Source organism: Mauremys mutica, chromosome 2, assembly GCF_020497125.1.
Source record: "Mauremys mutica isolate MM-2020 ecotype Southern chromosome 2, ASM2049712v1, whole genome shotgun sequence".
Taxonomy (NCBI): domain Eukaryota; kingdom Metazoa; phylum Chordata; order Testudines; family Geoemydidae; genus Mauremys; species Mauremys mutica.
In genome coordinates, this window is record NC_059073.1 from 170,089,972 (window position 1) to 170,113,994 (window position 24,023).

General features: G+C 44.0%; 1 protein-coding gene across 2 annotated transcripts in view; it reads left to right on the forward strand.

Annotated features, from left to right (window-relative positions):
- Window positions 1-24,023, forward strand: part of NFX1 (nuclear transcription factor, X-box binding 1) — a 188,244-nt gene that overhangs the window by 158,743 nt on the left and 5,478 nt on the right. Inside the window, exons 21-23 of one of the 2 annotated variants that reach the window (XM_045006791.1) lie at window positions 874-940; window positions 14,230-14,375; window positions 23,551-23,652. In XM_045006791.1, coding sequence (XP_044862726.1) covers window positions 874-940; window positions 14,230-14,375; window positions 23,551-23,652 — 315 coding nt within the window. Of the gene's footprint in view, window positions 1-873; window positions 941-5,399; window positions 5,533-14,229; window positions 14,376-23,550; window positions 23,653-24,023 lie in introns of those variants that run through there. The other variant, XM_045006792.1, reaches the window with a different exon arrangement.

Consider the following 24,023-nt stretch of genomic DNA (forward strand, 5'->3'; position numbering starts at 1 on the left):
TTAGCAGAAGCAGATCCATCCTTTCTCTTTGGCTGAAAACTCAGTGGCTTCAGTCCCTGCTCTGTTTCACAGAGTTCAGCTTGATGGACAAAGATGGGATGCAGCCTCATTGTAGGCAAGGTTTACCTCAGCCTCTACTTTCCTGAGCACAAAGGGTCCCAGGTGGCATTAGACCAGGAAAAAAAAACTTCATTGCTTGGTACCCCACCCATGCTCATAGAGTGCACGATAAATCCAAAAAGAACAAGCCATAAGTTTGCATTGATTCCTCTACACTCAGAGATTTTTGTATTTTATGCTAGAAAACTGGGTCCCTCATAATAGATATCTCTGGAGCAGGATTCACTTTAGCTCCCCTTCCTGTCAGAGGGAAGGAGTGACACAGACAGCCTAAAACAAGGAGACATCCTTCAGCGGGCCTCTCCCTGGTTTCTCAGGCAGTGTGGAGTGTGTCTAAAGAGAGCCAGAATACATCCAGTATTATATCATCTGGACCCTGAACAGTGCAAGGGAACCACACCACACTCTCCTTCTCTCTCTCTCCCTTCCTCCCTCCCTCCCTCTATGGGGGAATAGGACTCAGGTGGTGCCCCTCTGAAGAGAAGAGCCAGCCATACATTTCAACCTGTAAAAGCAGAAGCAACCAAATCAGATACCTCCGAACACAGAGAACTTCCTACGGTTCTGGCTGAACATTCTCTGCCCTGTGCTGATTGGTTGCTCACTCTAATATAAATAAATAATAATAATAACCCTCTCCCTCCTAATTTATTCAATGGTATTGCATTTATCAATGTACATATATGGCAGGTAAATGCTGCATTTATCTCTTATCTTGTATACTAGGTGAATTATAATTCTTTATTATTTCAGGAAAGATTTAAAGTTTGTCAGTGATATTGAGAAGGAAATGAGAACACTCGTGGAAGCTGTAAATAAGGTTGGTGGCCAAAGAATTTGCTTTATACAGCGTGTTCATTTAAAAGAAATAGTGCGTTTATTGGAGTCGATGTTAATGACACCATTGCTTCAACTTCCAACCATTGAATTTTAGACAAATTCAAGCTAGAAATAAAGTGCAAATTTTTAACAGTGAGGGTAATTAACCTATGGAATAAATTACCAAGGTATGTGGTGGATTCTTAATCACTTGAAGTCTTTTAAATAAAGATTGGATATGTTTTTTAAAGATGCTGTAGTGCAACTAGAAGTTATGAGCTTGATGCAGGGATCACTGGGTGAGATTCTTTGGCTCGTGTTATGCAGGAGGCCAGACTACATCAGTGGTCCCCAACCTTTTCGTCTGGCAGGCGCCAGACGAAGGACCATGGCAGCGGTCGAGCATCCGCCGAAATGCCCCCAAAATTCAGCAGCATTTCGGCCGCGACACCTCTGGATGACATTGCTTGTTTGCGGCAAGTGGCGTCATCCAGACGCATCATCGCCAAAATGCCACCGAATGCTTGATCACCAGCCAGGACGCGGGCGCATTTAGATGCCCCCACAGGCGCCATGGCACCCGCGAGAACCGAGTTGAGGACCCCGGACTACATTATCATAATGGTTGCTTCTGGATTTAAAAATCCATGATTTTTAATATAATTTTTGAGAGAGAGAGAAATAATCAGGTAACGATAATTATATATCTTCATTTCAATAAATGAGTATTAGACTCTTTGACTTTGTTTTTCGTGGTTACAACTGAATTTTGCTCTTTCAGCAATTCTTTATCAAAATTCAAATATATTTCGTGTTGCTTATTTGCAATATTGAACTGTATGTTATTTCCTAATGCTAAATTTAATTAAAGTAATCTAATAGTTTCTTTGTTTCAGTATGTAAAGCCTTTTTTCTAAATTCTGAAACATTTTGGTGATATTTTTTCTCATCTTTACTTGACATTTGGAAAATAATATTATTTAACAGAATGTTTATTGTTTGTATGCCAAAAGAAGATGAATAGTGTAGCAGAGACAAACAAGTATCTTTAGTTCAGTCTCTCTGAAAATGCCCTATCTGCTGTTACTGAAATTCTCTGAGCGATTGCGCCCGAGGAACAAATATTTAATAATGGGCTCTTCAGTCTATCAGAGAAAGATATAACATGATAAAATGGTTGGAGCTAGAGAAATTCAGACTAAAAATATGGCCTGATCTACACTGAGGAGGAGGGGGAGGGGGTTCAATCTAAGTTATGCAACTTCATAACTTAGATCTACTTCTAAGTCGACATACTTAGATCTACTTACCATGGTGTCTTCACTGTGATAAGTCGACTGCTGACGCTCCCCCATCGACTCCGCCTGCGCCTCTCGCTCCGGTGGAGCACCGGAGTCAACGGGAGAGCGCTCAGCGGTCAATTCATCGCGTCTTCGCTAGACGCGATAAATGGACCCCTGCTGGATCGATCGCTGCAGAGGTAAGTGTAGATATGCCCTAAGGCTTGAATTCTTAACAGTGAGAGTGAGTAACCATTGGAACAATTTACCAAGCTTTGTGATGGACTTCCCATCACTGATAATTTTTAAATCAAGACTGGATAAGAACATAAGAAAGGCCGTACCGGGTCAGACCAAAGGTCCATCTAGCCCAGCATCTGTCTACCGACAGCGGCCAATGCCAGGTGCCCCAGAGGGAGTGAACCTAACAGGCAATGATCAAGTGATCTCTCTCCTGCCATCCATCTCCATCCTCTGACGAACAGAGGCTAGGGACACCATTCTTACCCATTCTGGCTAATAGCCATTTATGGACTTAGCCACCATGAATTTATCCAGTCCCCTTTTAAACATTGTTATAGTCCTAGCCTTCACAACCTCCTCAGGTAAGGAGTTCCACAAGTTGACTGTGCGCTGCGTGAAGAAGAACTTCCTTTTATTTGTTTTAAACCTGCTGCCTATTAATTTCATTTGGTGACCCCTAGTTCTTGTATTATGGGAATAAGTAAATAACTTTTCCTTATCCACTTTCTCAACATCACTCATGATTTTATATACCTCTATCATGTCCCCCCTTAGTCTTCTCTTTTCCAAGCTGAAGAGTCCTAGCCTCTTTAATCTTTCCTCGTATGGGACCCTCTCTAAACCCCTAATCATTTTAGTTGCCCTTTTCTGAACCTTTTCTAGTGCTAGAATATCTTTTTTGAGGTGAGGAGACCACATCTGTACACAGTATTCGAGATGTGGGCGTACCATGGATTTATATAAGGGCAATAATATATTCTCAGTCTTATTCTCTATCCACTTTTTAATGATTCCTAACATCCTGTTACGCCAAGATCTTTTTCCTGACTCGTTGTAGTTAAATTAGCCCCCATCATGTTGTATGTATAGTTGGGGTTATTTTTTCCAACGTGCATTACTTTACATTTATCCACTTTAAATTTCATTTGCCATTTTGTTGCCCAATCACTTAGTTTTGTGAGATCTTTTTGAAGTTCTTCACAGTCTGCTTTGGTCTTAACTATCTTGAGAAGTTTAGTATCATCTGCAAACTTGGCCACCTCACTGTTTACCCCTTTCTCCAGATCATTTATGAATAAATTGAATAGGATTGGTCCAAGGACTGACACTTGGGGAACACCACTAGTTACCCCTCTCCATTCTGAGAATTTACCATTAATTCCTACCCTTTGTTCCCTGTCCTTTAACCAGTTCTCAATCCATGACCTTCCCTTTTATCCCATGACAGCTTAATTTACTGGATGTGTTTCTAAAAGCTGGAAATTATTTTCTAAAAGCTAGAGATCATTTTGGGGAGGTTCTATGGCCTGTGTTATAAAGAAGATCAGACTAGATGATTACAATGGTCCGTTCTGGCCTTGGAATCATAGAAGATTAAGGTTGGAAGAGACCTCAAGAGGTCATCTAGTCCGACCTCCTGCTCAAAGCAGGACCAACCCCAACTAAATCATCCCAGCCAGGGCTTTGTCATACTGGGTCTTAAAAACCTCTAAGGATGGAGATTCCACAACCTCCCTAGGTAACCCATTCCAGTGCTTCACCACCCTCCTAGTGAAATATTTTTTCTTAATATCCAACCTAGTCCTCCCCCTTTGCAACTTGAGACCATTCTGCCTTGTTTTGTCATCACGGCAAACAGCCTAGCTCCATCCTCCTCCTTCAAGTAGTTGAAGTATTTGCTATCAAATCCCCCCTCACTCTTCTCTTCTGCAGACTAAATAAGCCCAGTTCCCTCAGCCTCTCCTCATAAGTCATGTGCTCCAGTCCCCTAATCATTTTCCCTCCACTGGACTCTCTCCAATTTGTCCACATCCTTTCTGTAGTGGGGGGCCCAAAACTGGACGCAGTACTCCAGATATGGCCTCACCAGTGTCGAACAGAGGGGAATAATAACTTCTCTCGATCTGCTTGCAATGCTTCTACTAATGCCGCCCAATATGCCGTTAGCCTTGTTGGCAACAAGGAAGCAGTGATGACTCTCATCCAGTTTTCAGTTTCTTCTGATGGAAAGTCATATGGTTGCAAGCCAAGGGTCCATCTCCTACATGTTACTTTTTCCTTAGGAGAAGAACCTGCTTTATGCCTTCCCCTCAGTACTGCTGATCCCCAAGATCATCACCAAGCTGAAGTAAGACAGAGGTGAAGTGATTCTCATTGCACTAGACTAGGCCAGAGAGCCATGGTATTTGGACCTTCACATATGCGATCAGCAAAGGAGCCTCTCCTCCTGCTGCCGCTCAGGAATCTTATATCACAAGATCCTGGCAGGGTGTTGCTCCTGAACCTCAGGCTTTACACCTCAGGTCCTGGTCTCTCAGTGCTTGACCCAGAGAAGGCACACTGTCGGAAGCAGTCCAGGATGTACCACTTAATAGTCGGAAAACCTCCACAAGGGTTACTTACCTGAGTAAGTGGAAGCAGTTCTCTATCTGGGAACTAGCTATGGTGTGCCCTGTACATAGGCCACAATTCAAAATACCTTGGACTATTTCTTACATCTAGTCTGGTTTGGTGGTCAGCTTTGTTAAGGTGCACCTGGCCACAATCTCAGCATTCCTATCCTTGTATTTCTGTTTTCTCTAATTCAATCATGGGCAGATTCTTAAAAGGCCTAGTTCCCACCTATGAGGGACCCAGTCCCACAATGGGATTTGAACTTAGTGTTATCAGCTCTTATCGATCCTCTGTCAAACTGTTAGCTTCCTGCTTGTGATTACACTCTTCAGCAAAGATGGCCTGTTTAGTAGCCATCGGGTCTGTGAGGAGAGTAGGACTGCTGCATGCTCTAGTTATGCACACTGTTTTCTTCAAGGACAAGCCACACACTGATAAGGACAAACAAAAGGTATACAGTCTGGATGTTTGAGCCCTGGCCTTTTATGCAGATAGAACAAAACACTTACAGGTCTCCTCCCAACTGTTTTGTTTCCTATGCAGAACGAATGAAGGACAATCCTGTAATGGCACAACTGTATAAGTGGATCACCAGCTGCGTTGTCATGTGTTACAACGCTGAGAATGTTAACCCTCAGAAACAGTTGTCTGTGTGTTCAACCAGAGCTCACTCAGCATCACAGCATTTGTTAGTAATGTCCAGATTGTGGACATTTGCAGGGTAGCAACATGGTCCACAGTCCACACTTTTGTTAGATGTTATGCAATTACATCAAAGGAAGATGGTAGTGTAGGGAAAGCAGCTCTTCAGTCTGTCTTCTGATGAGACTCCTAGTCCCCCATACATTGGAATCCTCTTCGCAGTCACCAAGTATAATGTACATATGCAGTCACTTGAAGAAAAAGTGGTTACTCACCTTTTTGTAATCCATCTCCTTTGAGATGTGTTGCATTTGTTCATTACACAATCTCCCCCCCACCACACCCTCTTACCCAAGGCATCAGAGTCTTTCATATAATGATCCAGTGCGAAGGAACAGAAGAGTGGGAGGGGCAGCTTTATATCCTTTATATCCTCAGCTTGGAGCAGGAGGAACATGGGGTGCTGGCATGGCCATCCCTATGAGCACCACTAGGGAAAACTCTCCAGCATCAGTGCACGGGACACATGCACACCTAGTGTAATGGACATATGCAACACACCTCCAATGAACAGTTATGAAAACTATGAGTAACTGTTCTTTATGGGGTCGTGCCAGCCTTTGGTGGGCTCTATAAGAATATGAATCTCATTTTCCAGATTAGTAAGTGTAGTTTTTAACTTTAAAAAGAATACTTTCATTTTTAGTGGAAAAAGTTGTAGATATTTCCACCAAAGTTGAATGTGTCGTATATGACCACTAAATCAGAGCCAACAGGTATTAGTAAGGATTCTAATGTGACTGTTGGCCCTTCTGACAGCAAAACGGTTGCAAAGTAACTGTGGCATTTCTCCACATAAGTTATTCTTAAAGGGCATTGAAGCCTTTCTGGTTAAACCTCATTCAGGCTCTTCCTCCAAGAAGTCCTGAGGAGAAATACAAGATTTGTTTATGTACTGGTAACATGAAACTTCCTTCACGCCTCCTGTTACACCCTCTGTCCCTCCCCTCTGCCCTTGGGCCCTCTGAAACCTCTACATGGCCTTCTGGCCTTGTTTTCCACCCCAATAATACCTAGTCTCTGTGGGGTTTTCCATGTGCAACTGGGGGAGTTTCTACAGTCCTGGGCTCTGTTTGGCATTCAACCTTCCTCACCCTCATTTTGGGGCCAGTGCCTTGTTGGAGGATGAGCCCAACGTTGAGATTTACAGTTGGAGGAGGATTTAGGGCCCCTTTATCAAAATAATCAGCCCAGGGTACTGACATGCTTAAGCATTCTCACAGCAAAGAGAACCTACCCAGAGGACAGGTGCAAAGTTACAAAGCCTCAGCTGTTAGAAATGATTGAGGATCCCTCTTCCTTTTAAAACCAAAGGATCTTTGCCTCTTCACTCTACTATGCTAAACATTGTGTCGAAGGAATGTGATCCGATGAAAGAGCATTTGTCAACTCCTGCCTGATGGCGTGGGAGTGCCTTGTGACACCCTACAGATACCAGTTGCATTTTCCCCATCCCCATGATGGATGCTTAAATTACTTCATTCTGTCCTCTCCCTCCAGTCTGTCCAGAGATTTTGTGGCCCTGGCCTTGGACTGCATAGGTAGGAGAGAATGTGTTTTTCCCTCCCCATCCCACCATTGCCTTCCATGCTGCCTTCCATGCAGTTCTCATTTCCAGGACACTTCAGGTAGACCTGAAGTGGTTTTCAGCTTTTATCCAATTTCCTTAAGATCTAATTATGAAGGTCTAGCATCTTGTTTGATTGCCACCTAGAACACTTCCTACTTGTATGTTACTGTTTTTGATGGCACCCATACAGTCTTTGTACAGTGGGTTGTAGACATATAAGACTGAGAAGCTGTGGAGGGTTCAAAGTCTAAACTGATTTGGCCCTTAGGGGTTTAAAACTATTTGAGGATTTAAGTAGCGCACTTAAGGCCTGATCTACACTACAAAGGTAGATCATCTTAACTACCTTGCTCAGGACTGTGAAAAATTTCTCACACACACCAACACCCCTCAACTGTGATGCAGTTAAGCCAACCTAAGCCCCAGTGTAGACACTGCTAGGTTGTTGAAAGAATTCTCCCATCAATCTAGCTACTGCCTCTTGGGAAGGTGGAGTTACTGAAGAGTCTCTTCTGTAGTGTCTTCACTATAATGCTACAGTGGCACAGATGCACTGTGCCGTTTTGTGCCTGCCAGAGAAGGGGATTTCCCTTGGATATTTCATTACATTTCTTCCAGGACTTTGCCCCTCAAAGTTTCTCAGTACTGCCAGGGCCAAAACATATCTTTCAGAAAGACACTCAGACCTGATCTGAAGATCTCTTCCCTTAATAATTTGTTCCAATAGTTAATCACTTTCTCTTTTGTTTTGTTTTTGTTTTTGTTTTTTAAATAAACAAACATGCCTGATTTCTCATTTGAATTTGTCTGGCTTTATGTTCTAGCCATTGGCTCTTGTTATTCCTTTCTCTGCCAGCTTTAAGAACTCTTTATTACCTGGTATTTTCTCCCCATGAAGATGTTTCAAGTCACCTCCTGTCCACCTTTTTGATAAGCGAAACAGTAAGAACTCTAAGTCTCTTGTAAGGGATTTTTTTAAGACCTCGAATAATTGCTGTGGCTCTTTTCTGCACCCTCTCCAATTTTTAAACTGTGGACACCAGAAATGAATGTAGTATTCCAGTATCAGTCTCACCAATGCCATATACACCTCCTTACTTTTCCTTACTAATCCCATGTTTACACATCCAAGGATCACATTAGTCCTTTCAGCCACAGCATTGCACTAGCAGCTCCTTTTCCGTTGTTTGTCCACTATGACTTCTAAATCCTTTTGAGAGTCACTGTATTTCCCATTCTTTATGACCTGCATTTTGTTCCTAAATATATGATCTTGCATTTGACTGTATTAAAATGCATTTTGTTTGAATGGGCCCACCTTGCCAAAATATCCAAATTACTCCAAATGACTTCCCTTACTACTCCACCACTCTTTGGGCAGGTCTATACTAAGGGCGGGGGTCGAACTAAGGTACGCAAGTTCAGCTACGTGAATAGCGTAGCTGAATTCGAAGTACCCTAGTTCGAACTACTTACCCGTCCAGACGCCGCGGGATCGAAGTCCGCGGCTCCAAGGTCGACTCCGCCACCGCCTTTTGCAGTGGTGGAGTACCGGAGTCGACCGCGGCGCTTCCGGAGTTCGAACTATCGCGTCTAGATCAGACGCGATAGTTCGAACTCCAAGAAGTCGAACTCACCGCGTCGACCCGGACGGTAAGTGTAGACTAGCCACTAGTGTCATCTGCAAATTTTAGCAAAAGTGATAACGTTCCTTACTATAGCCAATATAATGCTGGCCAAAGAAGGGTATTTTTGTAGTTTTTCCTTCTTAGCTGGCATGGGGATTTTATTCCTGATACTTCATGGAAGAATTCTATATTTGTGCCTTCTCAGTCTGAGAGTCTGGAAAGAGGTTTCATGTGGAAACCCTCAGGTCCATCCTTCAGGCCATGCACAAGGTGGTTTCATTTGCTCAGAAGGATATATACCTTTATATTCCTATTTGTCCAGATCCTGGTGTTATCTGTGCTACCCATTAATACATTTTATTTATAGTTTTTGCTTCATCTCACCTGGACAAAGGATCAGTAAGAAGGACCTTTCCCCTTCCCACCCCCCTTCGGCTGTTAAGGAACTGTAGCACCAATGTGCTTGAGCTATAGGTAAGGTTGAGATTTTTGTCATGGTTATTTTTACTAAAAATAAAATAATTTTTTTACTAAAAATAACCAACAGTTTGCAGGCAATAAACAAAAATTCACAGAAGCTTGTGACTTTTACTGAAAAAAATTCAGGGGTGGGGAGGCTGACGGGGGCTGACTGAAACTTGAGGGGGTGATGAGAGCCCAAACTCTGCTGCGGGGCAGGGGCTTGGAGCTCCCACGGTTCCCCCACCACCCACAGTGGCTTACAGCTCCAAGGTTCTGCATCACCCATGGAGGCTCACAGCTCGGTGGTCCCTGCCTCCTGCAATGGCTTTCAGCTCTGGAGCCAGCGGCTAAGATCTGTGGGGGGTCACCTGCTATCTGCGTATGCTGAGAGCTGTCCCCACCAGCTGACAATTCTGGCTCTGCCGCCCTGGAGCTGAAGCAGAAAATGTCACAGAGGTGTCTGTAAATCACGGAATCTGTAATTTCTGTGACATAATCTTATCCTTAGCTATAGGTAATCTATCTGACTCTGCTTGTCTGGGAGCCTCTGTCAGCCCACCACCGTGTCCTAATCCATTGCAGCAATTGTTCAGCAATGGTGTGTGTAAACAGACAAGGAGGCATTGGCATCTCCTTACATAAGCCCTTTGCATATGGACAGAAACTCACCTTGCTTTTCTGAGCCTTATATCTCAAGCCATTCACTTTCTCAAAAGGAAACAACTTCTTCAAGTGATTGCTCCTGTGTATTCCACAGCAGGTGTGCCTGCTCGCCACATGCACCGGTGCTGGAAGTTTTTCCCTTAGCAGTACCCATACGGGGGGAGCACCTTGGCGACCCCTGGAGTAGCACCTTTATATCATGCTATAAGGGGAGCTGCAGGCTCCCCCCACCCTCAGTTCCTTCTTGCCGCCAGTGAAGGTAGTCGGAACTTTTGTGCTCCAGCTCTGCTGCAGCCTTTTCTTCTCGACCTTAGTGGTACCGTTGTAGTTTGTTCTTCAGTAATTAGTGCGGGCTTGGGGCATGCCCCAGGCTTCAAGTCATGCAACTCCTGTCGGCGTTCTATGCCCAGAAGTGATCCTCATCCAGAGTGCCTTCGCTGCCTGGGTGAGACTCATATTAGCGACCATTGCAAGATCTGTAGGTCGTTCAAGCCAAGGACCAAGAAGGAGAGGGACTTCAGGCTTCGAGCTCTCCTGATGGAGTCGGCGTTGACCCCGACGTCGGTGCACAGATCGGATTCAGCACCAGCCGCTGCATCGTCGGTACGTAGCGAGGCTCCGTCGACCAGTCAGCACCGCTCTCCCGCCAAAAAGCAAGGGAAGAGCGCGTTCTCACAACAACGCCGTGATAAGGACAAGGGGGAGGCTGGTCCTGCGCTGGGCAGCCCTCTATCTCCCCGGACTCTAAGGCTCCGACTCATGTGGAGCGGAGCAGCCCGGTGCCATTGACCCAGGCATCCCCACCGGTATGGTTGCCATCGACACCGGAGGCAATGCAGTCTGCAATGGACATTATGTCCCTAGCCGTCCCAAGTACTCAGTCGGACACAGGCCCTAGGTCACGGGGTAAGCCCCCGCTGGGTGCCCACCAGATGTCTCCGAGCAGCCACAGCTCCCGCTCCAAAGACCCCTCCCCGCACTACTCGGCGCGTAGCGGCCGTTCTTCCATCAGCTCCCGGCCTCCGTCGACACCGGTCAGACCGTCCGGGCTGCTGCCAGGACGAGAGTTGCGGGGACCCTCCACACCACCTGCCTAGCGAGTGGAGGTGCAGAGAGAGGCACCAAGTTTGCTCTCCTTCCACACGTGGGTACCAGAGTTGTTCTCAACGTGACAAGCGTCGTCATTCCCATTCCAGCTACCCGTCGACCCGGCCGTAAGTATGGACGTACCCTCAGTCTTCTCCCACTTTGATCTCCCGATTCCTTAAGGGCCTTGACCACTTATTCCCATACGCCAGGCCCCCAGTACCGCAATAGGACCTCAACCTGGTCTTATCCAGTGATGAGCTGCCAAAATTTTAACAACCGGTTCCCTATAAAAAGTTCTGATTTAAGGGGGGGAGTGGGGGAGGGGCCGGGGCAGGCAGAGACATACTTGTGGGGCCGGAGGCCCCTGCAGGGCCTGGGGCTAATTGCCCCACTTGCCCCCCCAGCAGCCCTAGAGCTTGCAGCCCCCTCCCCCCTTACCTTTCTGGCAGCTCAAAACAACTCCAGAGCTCAGCTGAGCTGCCCAGCTGATGCTGGTGGCTGGCCATGCTGCAGCTGGGGGGAAGCGGGGGAAGGGCTGGGGAAGCATCAGCCTCCCCAGCTGGGAATCCTGGGAGCAACAGGATGGTCCGGCCCGCGGACTGGAGTTCTTTGCCCACCCTCTGGCCCTTTAACAACCGGTTCTCCATGGAGGTCTAATTTTAGCAACCGGTTCTTGGGAACCTGTGGGAACCCGCTCCAGCTCACCACTGGTCTTATCCCACCTCATGGGACCCCCTTCAAACCCCTGGCCACGTGTTCCTGGTTGCACCTCTCCTGGAAGGCGGCCTTCCTGGTGGCGATCATGTCAGCCAGATGTGTCTCAGAGATCAGGGCCTTAACCTCGGAACCCCCCTATACGGTTTTCCATAAGGATAAAGTCCAGCTCCGCCTACATCCTGCGTTCCTCCCTTCCATATGGAGCAGAGCATCTTTCTTCCCGTGCTCTGTCCCAAGCCCCATTCCTCTACTGAGGAACGCCGCCTCCACACCCTCTATGTGCGTAGGGCGTTGGCTTTTTACCAGACTAAGCCATTTCAGAAATCCTCTCAACTCTTTATTGCCTCGGCCGAGCGGGCTAGGGGGCAACCCATCTCCACTCAGAGGCTTTCCCGCTAGATCACCTTGTGCATAGGCACGTGTTATGATTTGGCAGGGATTCCCCTGCCACCTATCATTAGGGCACACTCTATGAGGGCTCAGGCCTCATCAGCTGCCTACGCCGCCCATATCGCGGGCATGTCCAGGACATTTGTAGGGCGGCTATGTGAGCCTCAGTTCACACATTTACTTCGCATTACGCAATCATCACCCAATCTAGGGATGACGCTGGGTTTGGTAGGGTGGTCCTTCATCCCAAGCCACTGTGAACTCCTACCCACCTCAAACAGATATTGCTTGGAATCACCTACTGTGGAATACACAGGAGCAATCTCTCTCGAAGAAAGGATAGTTACCTGTTCCGTAACTGGCATTCTTCGAGATGTGTTGCTCCTGTCTGTTCCATACCCCACCCTCCTTCCCCTCTGTCGGAGTTGTCCGGCAAGAAGGAACCGAGGGTGGGGGAAGCCCACGGCTCCCCTTATAGCGCGATATACAGGCGTTACTCCAGGGGTCGCTGCGGTGCTCCCACAGTACGGGTATTGCTAAGGGAAAAACTTCCGGCACCAGTGCATGTGGCGAGCACGCACACCTACTGTGGAATAGATAGGAGCAACACATCTCAAAGAATGCCAGTTACGGAACAGGTAACTGTCCTTTCATTCCCTTAAAGTAAAATGGATACAAAAGTTCTATAGGTCTGTCATTCAGACATTTCTGGTTTTCGCTTCAAGGACTGTAACTAAGGCAAGCTTAGTAAAAGACTGCTTCCTGACAGAGTATGATCAAGCTGGAAAACCTTGGCTTCTGGAAGAGCTTGACCACAGTTTATCAGATCCTTCCTAACTTATTTACCTTGTTGGCTTGAGGGCCAAGGTATCTCTCCTTCTACAAAGCAGCCATATAGTCACTTCTGTGTCACATACATTATCTGCTACTGTCAGCTGAATTTCTCTGTGGCAGACTCTGAATTTGGCAGATTAGTACTCCAAGCACTCCCGCATCTCTGGATTCCACTAGTTGCTACATCTACTGATCATCATATCTGTTGCTGGGTAGGATGGGAGAAGACAAGACTATGATAAATAAGATTGCTGTTGAGAAGTCTTTTCCATTAATTAAATATCAGAGGCAAAGTCCAAAGTGCACAGATTTAAGAACTTACCCCTGTTAATATTTACAACATAATTGTCTAAACATCTCTTCCAAGGATTTGATTCTCATTAGCTATGAAATTGCTCTACCTCATCTTCTATAGAAATGGAAATTTGTGGATTGAACAGTTTGATTTGAATGCTTCCTAGATTATTAGGAATTAAAGGTTGTGCAATACTGTGTTAATTTTGTTAATTTTTAGTTAATTAAATTATTTTTGCCTGGATTTGCAATAGTGTTTTGGCTGTGTATTCAGATTTATCATAATACTTTGCCCATTATTTGAAAAACAGGTATCTCTGCTAGTATTTAATGATTTAGACCAGAATTTTTACATCACCTTTTAGCACACCACTTTTCAATGTGTAATCTATATGCTAATTAGGCACTTGCACTTGTAAATTTACAGCTACTATAATACATTTCAGAAGATGTCTGTTCAACTGGGTAACTTTTTGTTTACGTTAAACTAAAAGCTAATTCATTTGCCTATTTCCCATTGACACAGTATTGTTTTATCAGATACCAGCATTGCTATATTTTGTGAAAGGGATATAACCAACAGCGATATGGCAAATCCTCTTTATATACAGCATATAAATTGAAAAGCCAAAATAAAAATTAAAAAAATTGTCCAATATAATGCCAAGTCTACAGTTATCTTCCAATTTTTTGTTCTAGTCCTGCAGGGGTATGGAATATGTTTTAAAAAAAAAAAAAAAAGATTTTGTCAAACCATGGTCTCCTCATGCATTTTCAAAATCTAAAAACTGTAGCTGTGGAAACCAGTGTAGAGTGAGTGAGTGTGTGTGTGTGTGTGTGTGTGTAATGTGAATTAATAGGAATTTAGTATGTTCATGGTTTTCATCAACAGTATCTAGTTCTCACTGTATACTTGCAAACTGACTTTGTCGCTGTTAGGGAAGTCTAGACGATGAATCATATATTGTAATCTTGTTTACGAAAACAATCATAAACATACCATTTATTTTTCTCTTAAATTCAGGGCAAGCATTCAAAAAAGAGTCACTGTTATCCACCCATGAACAGAGATCACCGCAGAATCATCCATGAGTTAGCTCAAATTTATGGCATTGAGAGTGTGAGCTATGACAATGAACCAAAGCGTAATGTTGTTATCACTGCAGTGAAGTATGTTATGTTAATCTTTTTTATTTTAGTTTTCAAAGTAATTAACATCCATTAGTAGATTTGACTATTGTGTTTTCTATATTTTGTTCTGAGTTTACTTTTTTATTTACAACTTGCAAAATACATCCTTTATACTTTGCAAGTTCTATAGAAGCAGCTTTTAAATGGCTTGGATGGAGGGGATGCATAATCTCACACAATTGTATTTCCATCAGTTTGGGGGGTATTTCTTTTGATTTCACCTCAGTCTCCCATTTTTAAATATGACAGGACTGTCCAATTATAGTTCCTTTGACTCCAAGCTGTGTTTTTTCTGGTAACAAGAGGTTGCTGCTCTCACTGCTGCTGAGTAACCCACAAGCATGAAATGCTGAGTAACCCACAAGCACCTGATGATGATCACTTCCTCTCTTGCCAGCTTCCCCACAGTCTGTTTTACCTTTTCAAGGAAAGGGGAAGAGGCATCAGCTAGATGCAGGGAGGAATGGGAGGAACTTTTAATGGAGGCAAAAAGAAGGGAAGTCTTAAGGTGAAAAGTGAGGGGGAAGTAACACCCAAGAGGGACTAGGACAGGGGTCGGCAGCCTTTCAGAAGTGGTGTGCCAAGTCTTCATTTATTCCTCTGATTTAAGGTTTTGCGTGCCAGTAATACATTTTAATGTTTTTAGAAGGTCTCTTTCTATAAGTCTATTGTTGTATGTAAAATAAATAAGGTTTTTAAAACGTTAAGAAGCTTCATTTAAAATTAAATTAAAATGCAGAGCTCCCCGGACCGGTGGCCAGGACCCAGGCAGCGTGAGTGCCACTGAAAATCAGCTCGCATGCCGCCTTTGGGACACATGCCATAGGTTGCCTACCCCTGGACTAGCATCAGAGAAAGGGAGAGAAATTGAGTGAAAAACAAAAGGGAGATGCCTCATAAACATGCCCGAAAAGGGATCAGGCCAATTAATCATTGCCAATCACTCTGGAAGTGAATAGCCAGGTCATTAAAGTTTCTAGTGCAGGGGAAATGTACCCTGTTCATGGGAAATGTTTGGTTGGTTTGGTTTGGTTTGGTTTTTTGTGAATGAGTTACTTCCATAGGTTTAGGGAAGCATCTGTATTTTAGGATATTTGTCAAATGCCCAACCTTTAGGGTTTGCTCATCACTGGCTTTACAAGGATTTTTGCTGCTCATATGCTTTTGCACTGTTACAACATTTGAACAAATCATCAGTTTTTCATTCAAAATCATAATGCTATATATGGGGTAGAGACTGTATATTGTAGTAGGCTTTTGGTCTACTAGCAGTGCATGAAAATTTATATTTTAAAAAAAAGAAAACTAAAATTCACAAGAATTCACAATCTTATTTGGAGAACAGATTGAAAATATGAATGTTGATTTTTTTTAATTAAAGCAGGGATTTAGTGATAAGATGCATTTTCGTGCTTGTTTGGCAGTGTGAAATTTCAGAACTTTAGAATTCTCAAGGCATTTGCAAAAACAAAAAAAAAAGAATGTGAAGTAGGTGACTCTGAGTTCAGAACTCCTGTGATTGATAACCAGTGCGCGCGCACACACAAACACACTTAACAGTAAGAAAAATTTTCCTTATCCCTATTGTCAACAGATTTCTGAACCATTTCCAATTTTTCTGCTATGCCAGATGGACCATTTTGAAATGAATCTGAAGTCGCATTTAAAAGATGTGATTGATAAGAATATTTTGATATTTTTTCATGCACAACAAATCCACATGTCTGGAGGATTGATTCTGCTCTCTCTGTATGAGCATGGGAAAGTATGTCTCAGGCTCAGTTTCCTGTCTCTGTCTCTCCAGAAGCAGTTCTCTGTATGTTTCTCCTGTGAGCTCCGAGGGAAGGCCACAGACCTTTATAGTTTTGTGACAGTTGAAGCTTTTCCTCACCTTCTCCCCCAGAACCTCCAGACCTCAGAGAGGAGAAGTTGATTGTAGTCAGCATTGCTGACTGCTGCAAGCCTGTGACTGTTACCTCTGACAGCATGGCTCTACAGCCATTCTTCACCCCAACCTGGAGTCAACAGTGACCAGTGGAGAAAGAGTCAGTTCTTAAATCATAAATGAACAGGCTATTAAAGGCTCAATCCTTGAGGGTATTCACATACTAACAGAGTTGAGTTTCGCAGCTTGACAATGATCGCTTGAGACTATGGATCAACAGTCAATGGAGCTGAGCCACGTTAGGGGCTGTGGGGCATCTGGCCAGACACTGGCCAAAGAGGGTCCACCCTGCCGCTGTGAACCTACTGTGCCTTTGGATGTGCAAACTATGCCTACCATAATGGTCACCCCAATCCAAGTTTCTCCTCTGTAACCCTAGTCACATTATCTTACAAAAGGCAGTCTAGAACTGCTTGTCCATATCTCCTTCTCTGTTTGAGTATCTAAATATATTTAGCTGCAGCCTGTTTTCTCTCCTCTGTTCCAACATAGTTAGGAGACTCCTCTGGGATGCAGACATTATTTTCAGGTTTGGCCTACTTCAAGCAACATTTGAATGGGCTTTTGGGACAGGTCTTTTGGACACAGTTGGCAGTGAAGCTGCAGATCAGAGAGAGTTGCACATGCTTCAGGAAAAGATGAAAAAATGCTTCTACATTAGACATAAGAGAGAGAGACAAGGTCATTCTCATAGTTTCTTATTGGCCTTGCAGACCCTGGCTCTAGGAGATGTCTGTATGTCCTCCCTGGCAACTACCCACAAATAAGCTCTGCTGATACAAAGTCAGGATCCAGGGAGGTTTCAGACTACCTTTTAGAGTTTGAGTGGATGAAACTCTATGACTTAGACCAACTAGTAGATGTTAAATTTCAATCCAGGAAGGATTCTATATCTACATTTTTATAGCAACAACTGGAAACTCTTCAGACACCACCGTTCTCAATTTAATGTTAAGTCAATTTCAGCCTAAACCTGCTTGTGCTTCTTGATTCATGGCTTAAATAAAGGGCTCAGCCATACCACTTCATAGATTCAGTTAGAGCTTTTTGAGTACCCACAGATACTCAGCAGCACCTCATATTTCATGATTCATCAAGACAGTAAGGACGTTTCTTTGTTCTGTTGAATTTTCTATTGTTAGCAGGATGCCTAACTTAGCTCTGGAATAATGGATGAAGCAGCCCTTTTGAATCTGGCCTGTACATCTTTGTATTTCCCTTCTCTTATAGTTGCCTTTCTAATCACAACCATTTCTATTAGGATGATTAGTGAATTAAAGGCATTGTCTATTAAAAATTCCTTTTTTCTCCAGAGCTGATACTCTGCACCACCCCAGACTTCCTAATTAAGGAACTTCTTTTGTCTTATCATCTCAATCAATACCTCACTTTTTACATTTTGTTTTTTATTAAACTTACTCATCCTCATGATATTAGATGCCATCATCTGGCTATTTGCATATCAATCAAATCCTAATTAAACATGATTAATTATTGCTTTATAATGGCAAAAATCACAGGTCTGAACTCTTTTTAAAAAACAAAATTGTCAGTGGATCCTGGCAGCTATATCAGAAGCATATAAGTAAGCCAAAAAAAACTCCTGAAAGCCTCGGCACATTCAGTGAAGTCTACATCCGCATTTTAGGCAAAAAGAAAGTTTCTTATAAGGAAGTCTGCAGAGGGACCACTTGGAAATCTCAGTTCCTTTACCAGACATGAGTACAAAGTGGATGTTGCATTTTTATCAGCTACTGCTTTTGGTCTATAGGTACCATCCACTATTTTTCTTTTCTACTGTCTCAGCTCTGCTGTCCCTCCCTTTTTTCTGGTCATATTGCTTGCTGCTTTCCAATCGTCCTCCAGTGGTAGTATATATGAGAATAGACAGCTTACTCATGCTTCTCATAACAGGAAATTCACTAGTCTGTTTTTTTCCCCACCCCTGTATATACATATGTGACCGAACCGGTTACAGAGACCCCCTTGAGATTGTCACCTGACGTGCTGGAATTCTCTGAGCCCGTTTCCCTGCCAGCTTCAGACTTCAGAACCCTGCCTTGTTGAGCCAAACATGCAAGCCTGCTGCAACACAGACCAGGTCTGCTCCACACCCCCAAAGCTGCAGACTTTAACCAAAAATTGCTCAACAGGTCACCTATCTCCAGCACCCAGACAGGGTCAACTCTTAAATTGTCCACCTGCTATAATACTGATAGAGAGAGATGCACCTATGGAGTGCAACGCCACACCCTTCTCTTGAACTTACTGCTAGAGTCTTGGACGCTGTACATGGCAGAGGCAGTACATGTAAAATCTCTGTTCGTCTCTGGTCACACCCTCTTCCAGTACCTTTAAACCGTATTATGTCATTCATAGGTGTCCTAGCAAGGTTTGGGGTTCGTGTTCCCTGGGTGCCTGAAAACATGTTGGGGTGAAGTATTGCTAACAGAATGCAGATAGCAATATCTGTTAAAGTGTACGTGTCTTGGCATTTAGCCACCAATGCCATGAGGTGGTGTGCCTCGGTTTCCCCTCCCATACAGCAGTGTAGGCCTGTTATGCTTTTGCTGCTGTGCCAAGCTTCCAGCTTGTTTACAGGTATAAGCTGAAAAGCAACAATAAATAAAAGCTGTATAAGCTGTCTTGTCACCATCCCTAGCATGTACAAAAGCTTTTTCCACAAATCAGGTATGTTACACATTTCAAAGGTTTGTTATTAGCATCAACTCCTTTGTCTTGACCCATAGATGAAGTAGCCAAAGACACAAGATAACCAGCAAATCTATGGCAGACAGGCTCTGTTCACACAGTTCAGCTTGTTCAGCATCTGTTGCATTTCCCAACCCCTTTGTGTACAATGGTAGGGGTTTAGACACAGATTCTCCTGTCTCTTTGGAGAAGGCTTTCAATTCAGTCATGTGTTTGAGGATTTGGCAAGGAAAGGGTACACTGCAACCATGCCTGCCCTCAGCCTCTCCCTCTGGAATCTCTTTGTGTTAGACCTCACCCGATTGTGAAGTTTCCCAAATGCAAAGTTTTTCTTCCTCCTGCCTTGAAGAGACAGTTTTATCTCTTACAAGCGTAGCAGGAACACCATCTTTCAGTAGAGTGCTTTGTATTGGTAAGATCCCCTCGGTCACCCCATTCTCTGTTCCCAAAAGGTCAGTTGGGTGAACTTTCCCCTCCAGGAGATTTGATCCCCGGTCTTTCCTTAAAACCTGATCGGCGGGTGAGGGTCTGGCATTTCAGATGCAGATCCTTCACCCTCCTCCTGGGGAAATGCCTTCCTACAAAAGGTGGGCAGACCCGCCTGTCCCCCCTCATCTTCCATCTGGACTTCCCTTTCTGGGTTCCCCTCTGAGGCAGACACTCCTGTGTCCCCCAAAAGGGAAGGTGACCCTGATCCTGCTGTGGGATCACAGCTACCAGCTATTACAGACCCTTCAATGACCAGCAAAATCCCTCCTTTTTCACTCAGGTTGGGCTTGCTTCCAGCTACAGAGCCTTTGGGGTCTGTTCCCACTGCAGCGGTCATCAGGACCCCAAGTTCCATCTCCAGGATACATGTCTCTGCGCACCCTAGGGCCGGGCCTGTCCCTTGCTGAACTACATCTTCCTGACAGTCAGCATCTGGGAAGGCCTCTCTGTTACAAGGTGGAACATCCCCTCCCCCAGGGAGATGATCACAGGACAGGAGCTGGCTCTATCCAGCCCTTCCTGCAAGGACCTGCCTTGAGCCCCGAGGTTACAGGAACTGGCCTCGACCCTCCCTGCCCCCAACGGCCCATTTTCCACTGCTACAGAGTAATAAAAGAGACACTCTCCTATTTCCCCAGCAGCACATGTGACTTCACCCTCCCTTCTGGGGCTTTCAGCACAAGATTCCTTCTTGCTGCTAACAAACCCTGGGACAGATTCTGCCACATCAAAAAAGTCATTCCTCAGTAGAAACGGTGCAAAATTGTGTGCCACCACTGCAACAGTCAGTTCAGCCTGCAAATCACCAGTTTCCATGTGTACCTTGGCTAAAGGTGCTAGGACCTTATAACCTCCCACCAATTCTAATTCTGCCATTCTTCCTGGTAACAAATCCTTCTCCTGGATCAGGGTCCCTCTTGACCACAGAAATTTCTGCACCAGTATCTCTCCAACCTTGAAGCACTTTGCCATTAAGCTTAATAGCATGCATATGCTCCCTGCTTGATTGTGTAGAAGCAACCTTTACAAATCTTGTGTGGTCAGAGGCAGTAGCCTGGGATACACTGTGTTCTGAGATGCAGCAGCTTCATGTTTTACCTGGTGCCTGTTCCCACTCAGCCAAGGACATTTATTCCTTAGATGCTCAGTGGACTTCCAATGATAGCACTTTCTGGGCTCCTCTGTTTGTACAGGAGACTTGGGATGAGTAACAGGAGAATGGAGAGGTGAACGCCCAATCTCCTTTTTCCCAGGGGTAAAAAGGTGATTCTGCTTTCCACCAACCCTGTACTCCTCTGCCAGTGGTTTATGAGCAATCAGAAGCTGCAATTAAACATAAGAGTCTGCGAACCCACTAATTCACCCACTTCATCCACCTTTTTGTCCCACAAATACTGTTTTACATCATCACTGCACATATTCAGGAACTGTTCGTGAGTAACCAAATCACACATTTCTTCAAAGCTTGTAATGTGTTTCTACTTATCTAACAAATCTCTCATTTCATTTACATGGGCCACCTTACTTAATTCAGAGCCCCTCTTATGACTCCTGAATTTAACCCTGTAGGTTTCAGCTGTAATCTGGAACTGTTTCAAAACCAATTCCTTAAATTTACCATAGTTTGAAGCATCAGCAATAGGCAACTTATTGAATATGTCCAGAGCGCTCTCAGTCAATTTTGCAACCATTTTTTGATCCTCAGGAATCACATGGAGAGTGCACAGTCTCTCAAAGGTGATGAAATACTCAGCAATATCACTGGATTCATCATATGGTGGACATAACTGTTCCCATTTGTGGATTTTTGGGGAAGTGGAGCCAGCTGCTGAAGGGTTTTGTCTCTTCCACTCCGTTACAGCCAGTTCATGCTTCTGGTTCGCAATCTGGGCCTCAGTTTCTTTGTCTTTTAACTCCAGGGCTAGCTGCCTCTCTTTCCTTCTCCTCCTGAGCAGCTTGCTTGCTAACCTCTGAGCTTCAAGCTCTTTGTCTTTTAAGTCCAGGGCTTGTTGGTGTGCAGCCCTTTGTCTGGCTGCTTCTGCCTCCTTCATTTCCCTGGCCACAGCTGCTTCTTTCAGCCTCATTTGTGCCTGCCACATTTGAAACTCATGGTCCTTTGCCTTCTCTTCCACTTCCAGTCTGGCCAAGTCTAGTTTTGTAGCTAGAAGTCACTGGAAGTCATTTTCCTGCATTCTTGTGCTTATTTCCCTCACCCGAAATAAACAGAAAATAACAAACCAGTAACCACTTTGTTCTCCAACCACCACACTCAAAACTCACTTAAAATCACTACCAGTGTCTCAAAGCAATCAGCTGTGCACAGATCCTGCTTGACTATGCCACTGTGACGGGTTTGGTCATAGAGACCCACTTGGAGCTGTCACCTGACGTGCTGGAATTATCTCTGAGCCCGTTTTCCCTGCCAGTTTGGGATTCCAGAACCCTGCCTTGTTGAGCCAGACATGCTAGCCTGCTGCAACACAGACCCAGGTCTGGTCCATGCCCCCAACCTGCAGAAGTTAGGTGACCTGCTGAGCAGTTTTTGTTTATTTACCAGTTCCCAATGGGATCCAAACCCCAAATAAATCCGTTTTACTCTTTATAAAGCTTATACAGGGTAAACTCATAAATTATCTGCCCTGTATAACACGGATAGAGAGAGATGCACAGCTGTTTGCTCCCCCAGGTATTAATCACTTTCTCTGGGTTTACTAATAAACAAATGTGACTTTATTAAGTATTAAAAGTAGGATTTAAGTGGTTTCAAGTAATAACACAGAACAAAGTAAGTCACCAAGCAAAATAAAGCAAAACCACTCAAGTCTAAGCCTAATACATTGAGAAATTGATTACAGGTAAAATCTCACCCTCAGAGATATTCCAATAAGCTTCTTTCACAGACTAGACTCCTTCCTAGTCTGGGCCCAATCCTTTCCCCCTGGTACAATCCTTGTTAGTTCCATCAAACATCTTAGGTGGAAAGCAGAGGTTTTCTCATGATTGGCAGACCCTTTGTTCTGTTCCACCCCCTTTTATAGCTTTGTCACAAGGCAGGAATCTTTTGTCTCTGTGGGTCCCCCTTCCTCCCCCCCTTCTAAATGGAAAAGCACCAGGTTTAAGATGGATTCGAGTATCAGGTGACATGTTCACGTCCTGAGAGACCCCAGCCTCCATTCTTCCTGAGCTGGCTCTCTCAAACATAGGAAGGCTTGCAAGTAAACAGAGCCATTTACAACTGATTGTCCTAGTCAATGGGAGCCATCAAGATTCTAAACCACCATCAGTGGCCCACACATTGTATAATGACAGTAGAACTTCAGAGTTGTACTTTATATTTCTAGCTTCAGATACAAGAACGATACATGCATACAAATAGGATGAACACACTCAGTAGATTATAAGCTTTGTAAGGATACCTTACAAGAGACCTTTTGCCTAAAGGATTTTCAAGTTACATCATATTCATACTCATAAGCATGTTTCCATAAAATATCTGGAGTGCAATGTCACAACATGTTTGTAGTTTTAGGGTTGTAAGTTTGGACTTTGATGTACTTTACAGGCTCACACAAAGGGAGCAGTTCAAGCACCAAGAAAGTTACGCAGGGAACCGTCTATGTGCTTTTATTACCCTAGTTAACCCCAAAAACTTCCAGACTAGTGGATATCTTCTTACGTTAAGACATATTTATAATAAGAAAAATAGTCTATTTCCTCTATTTACTGTCTCCATTGTTCAGTTTAAATGGAAAGGGGAGTAGATTGTTTTAGGCAAAGAAATAATGCTGGGCTCCTTTGAGTCAGTGTGTCAGAAGTTCTTCTAACAACTCAATATTGGATTTGCTGTGAGACAACACATTGGATCTTCAAGTCTCAAACTGTCATTCACACCACATTTAATACTTAATTTTTATCTTGATTTTTTTTAAATATAGTATATGGTTTTTCTATTTAAACGTGTAGACAATAACATCACAAATAATATTTGTTACCATTCTCATCCTCTAGAGGTAAATCCATTTGTCCAAGTAATACCCTAACATCTGTCCTAGAGAGGGAAATGCAGACAAGGCCTCCACCACCTATTCCTCACTACAGACAAACAGATAAGTAAGAACTATTTAGTTATTTAAGTGTTTTTGTTAAGTTAATGTTTAATGAAGTGACAGTATGGGCCAGAGCCCTCACACCTTTGTCAGGGCATCTCAGTTTTGAATTGAAATACTCATGCTATTTTAATCTGTTAAACAGATTGCTAAATGTGACAATTTATGACGAAATGTATTATAATTCTAGGACATTCATTAGAGACTACCTATGCCACTCTGGTTTTTAATCAAGAGCAGTAGTGAACATTACATTAATGTTTTTGTTGTGTGTGTTTACACTATGTGGCATATCATTTATTACCTTGGTGCAATAAACAATTTTTGAAAGATTTTGTATACATTCTGAACATCAAAGAGCCTCTGAGGGGAAAA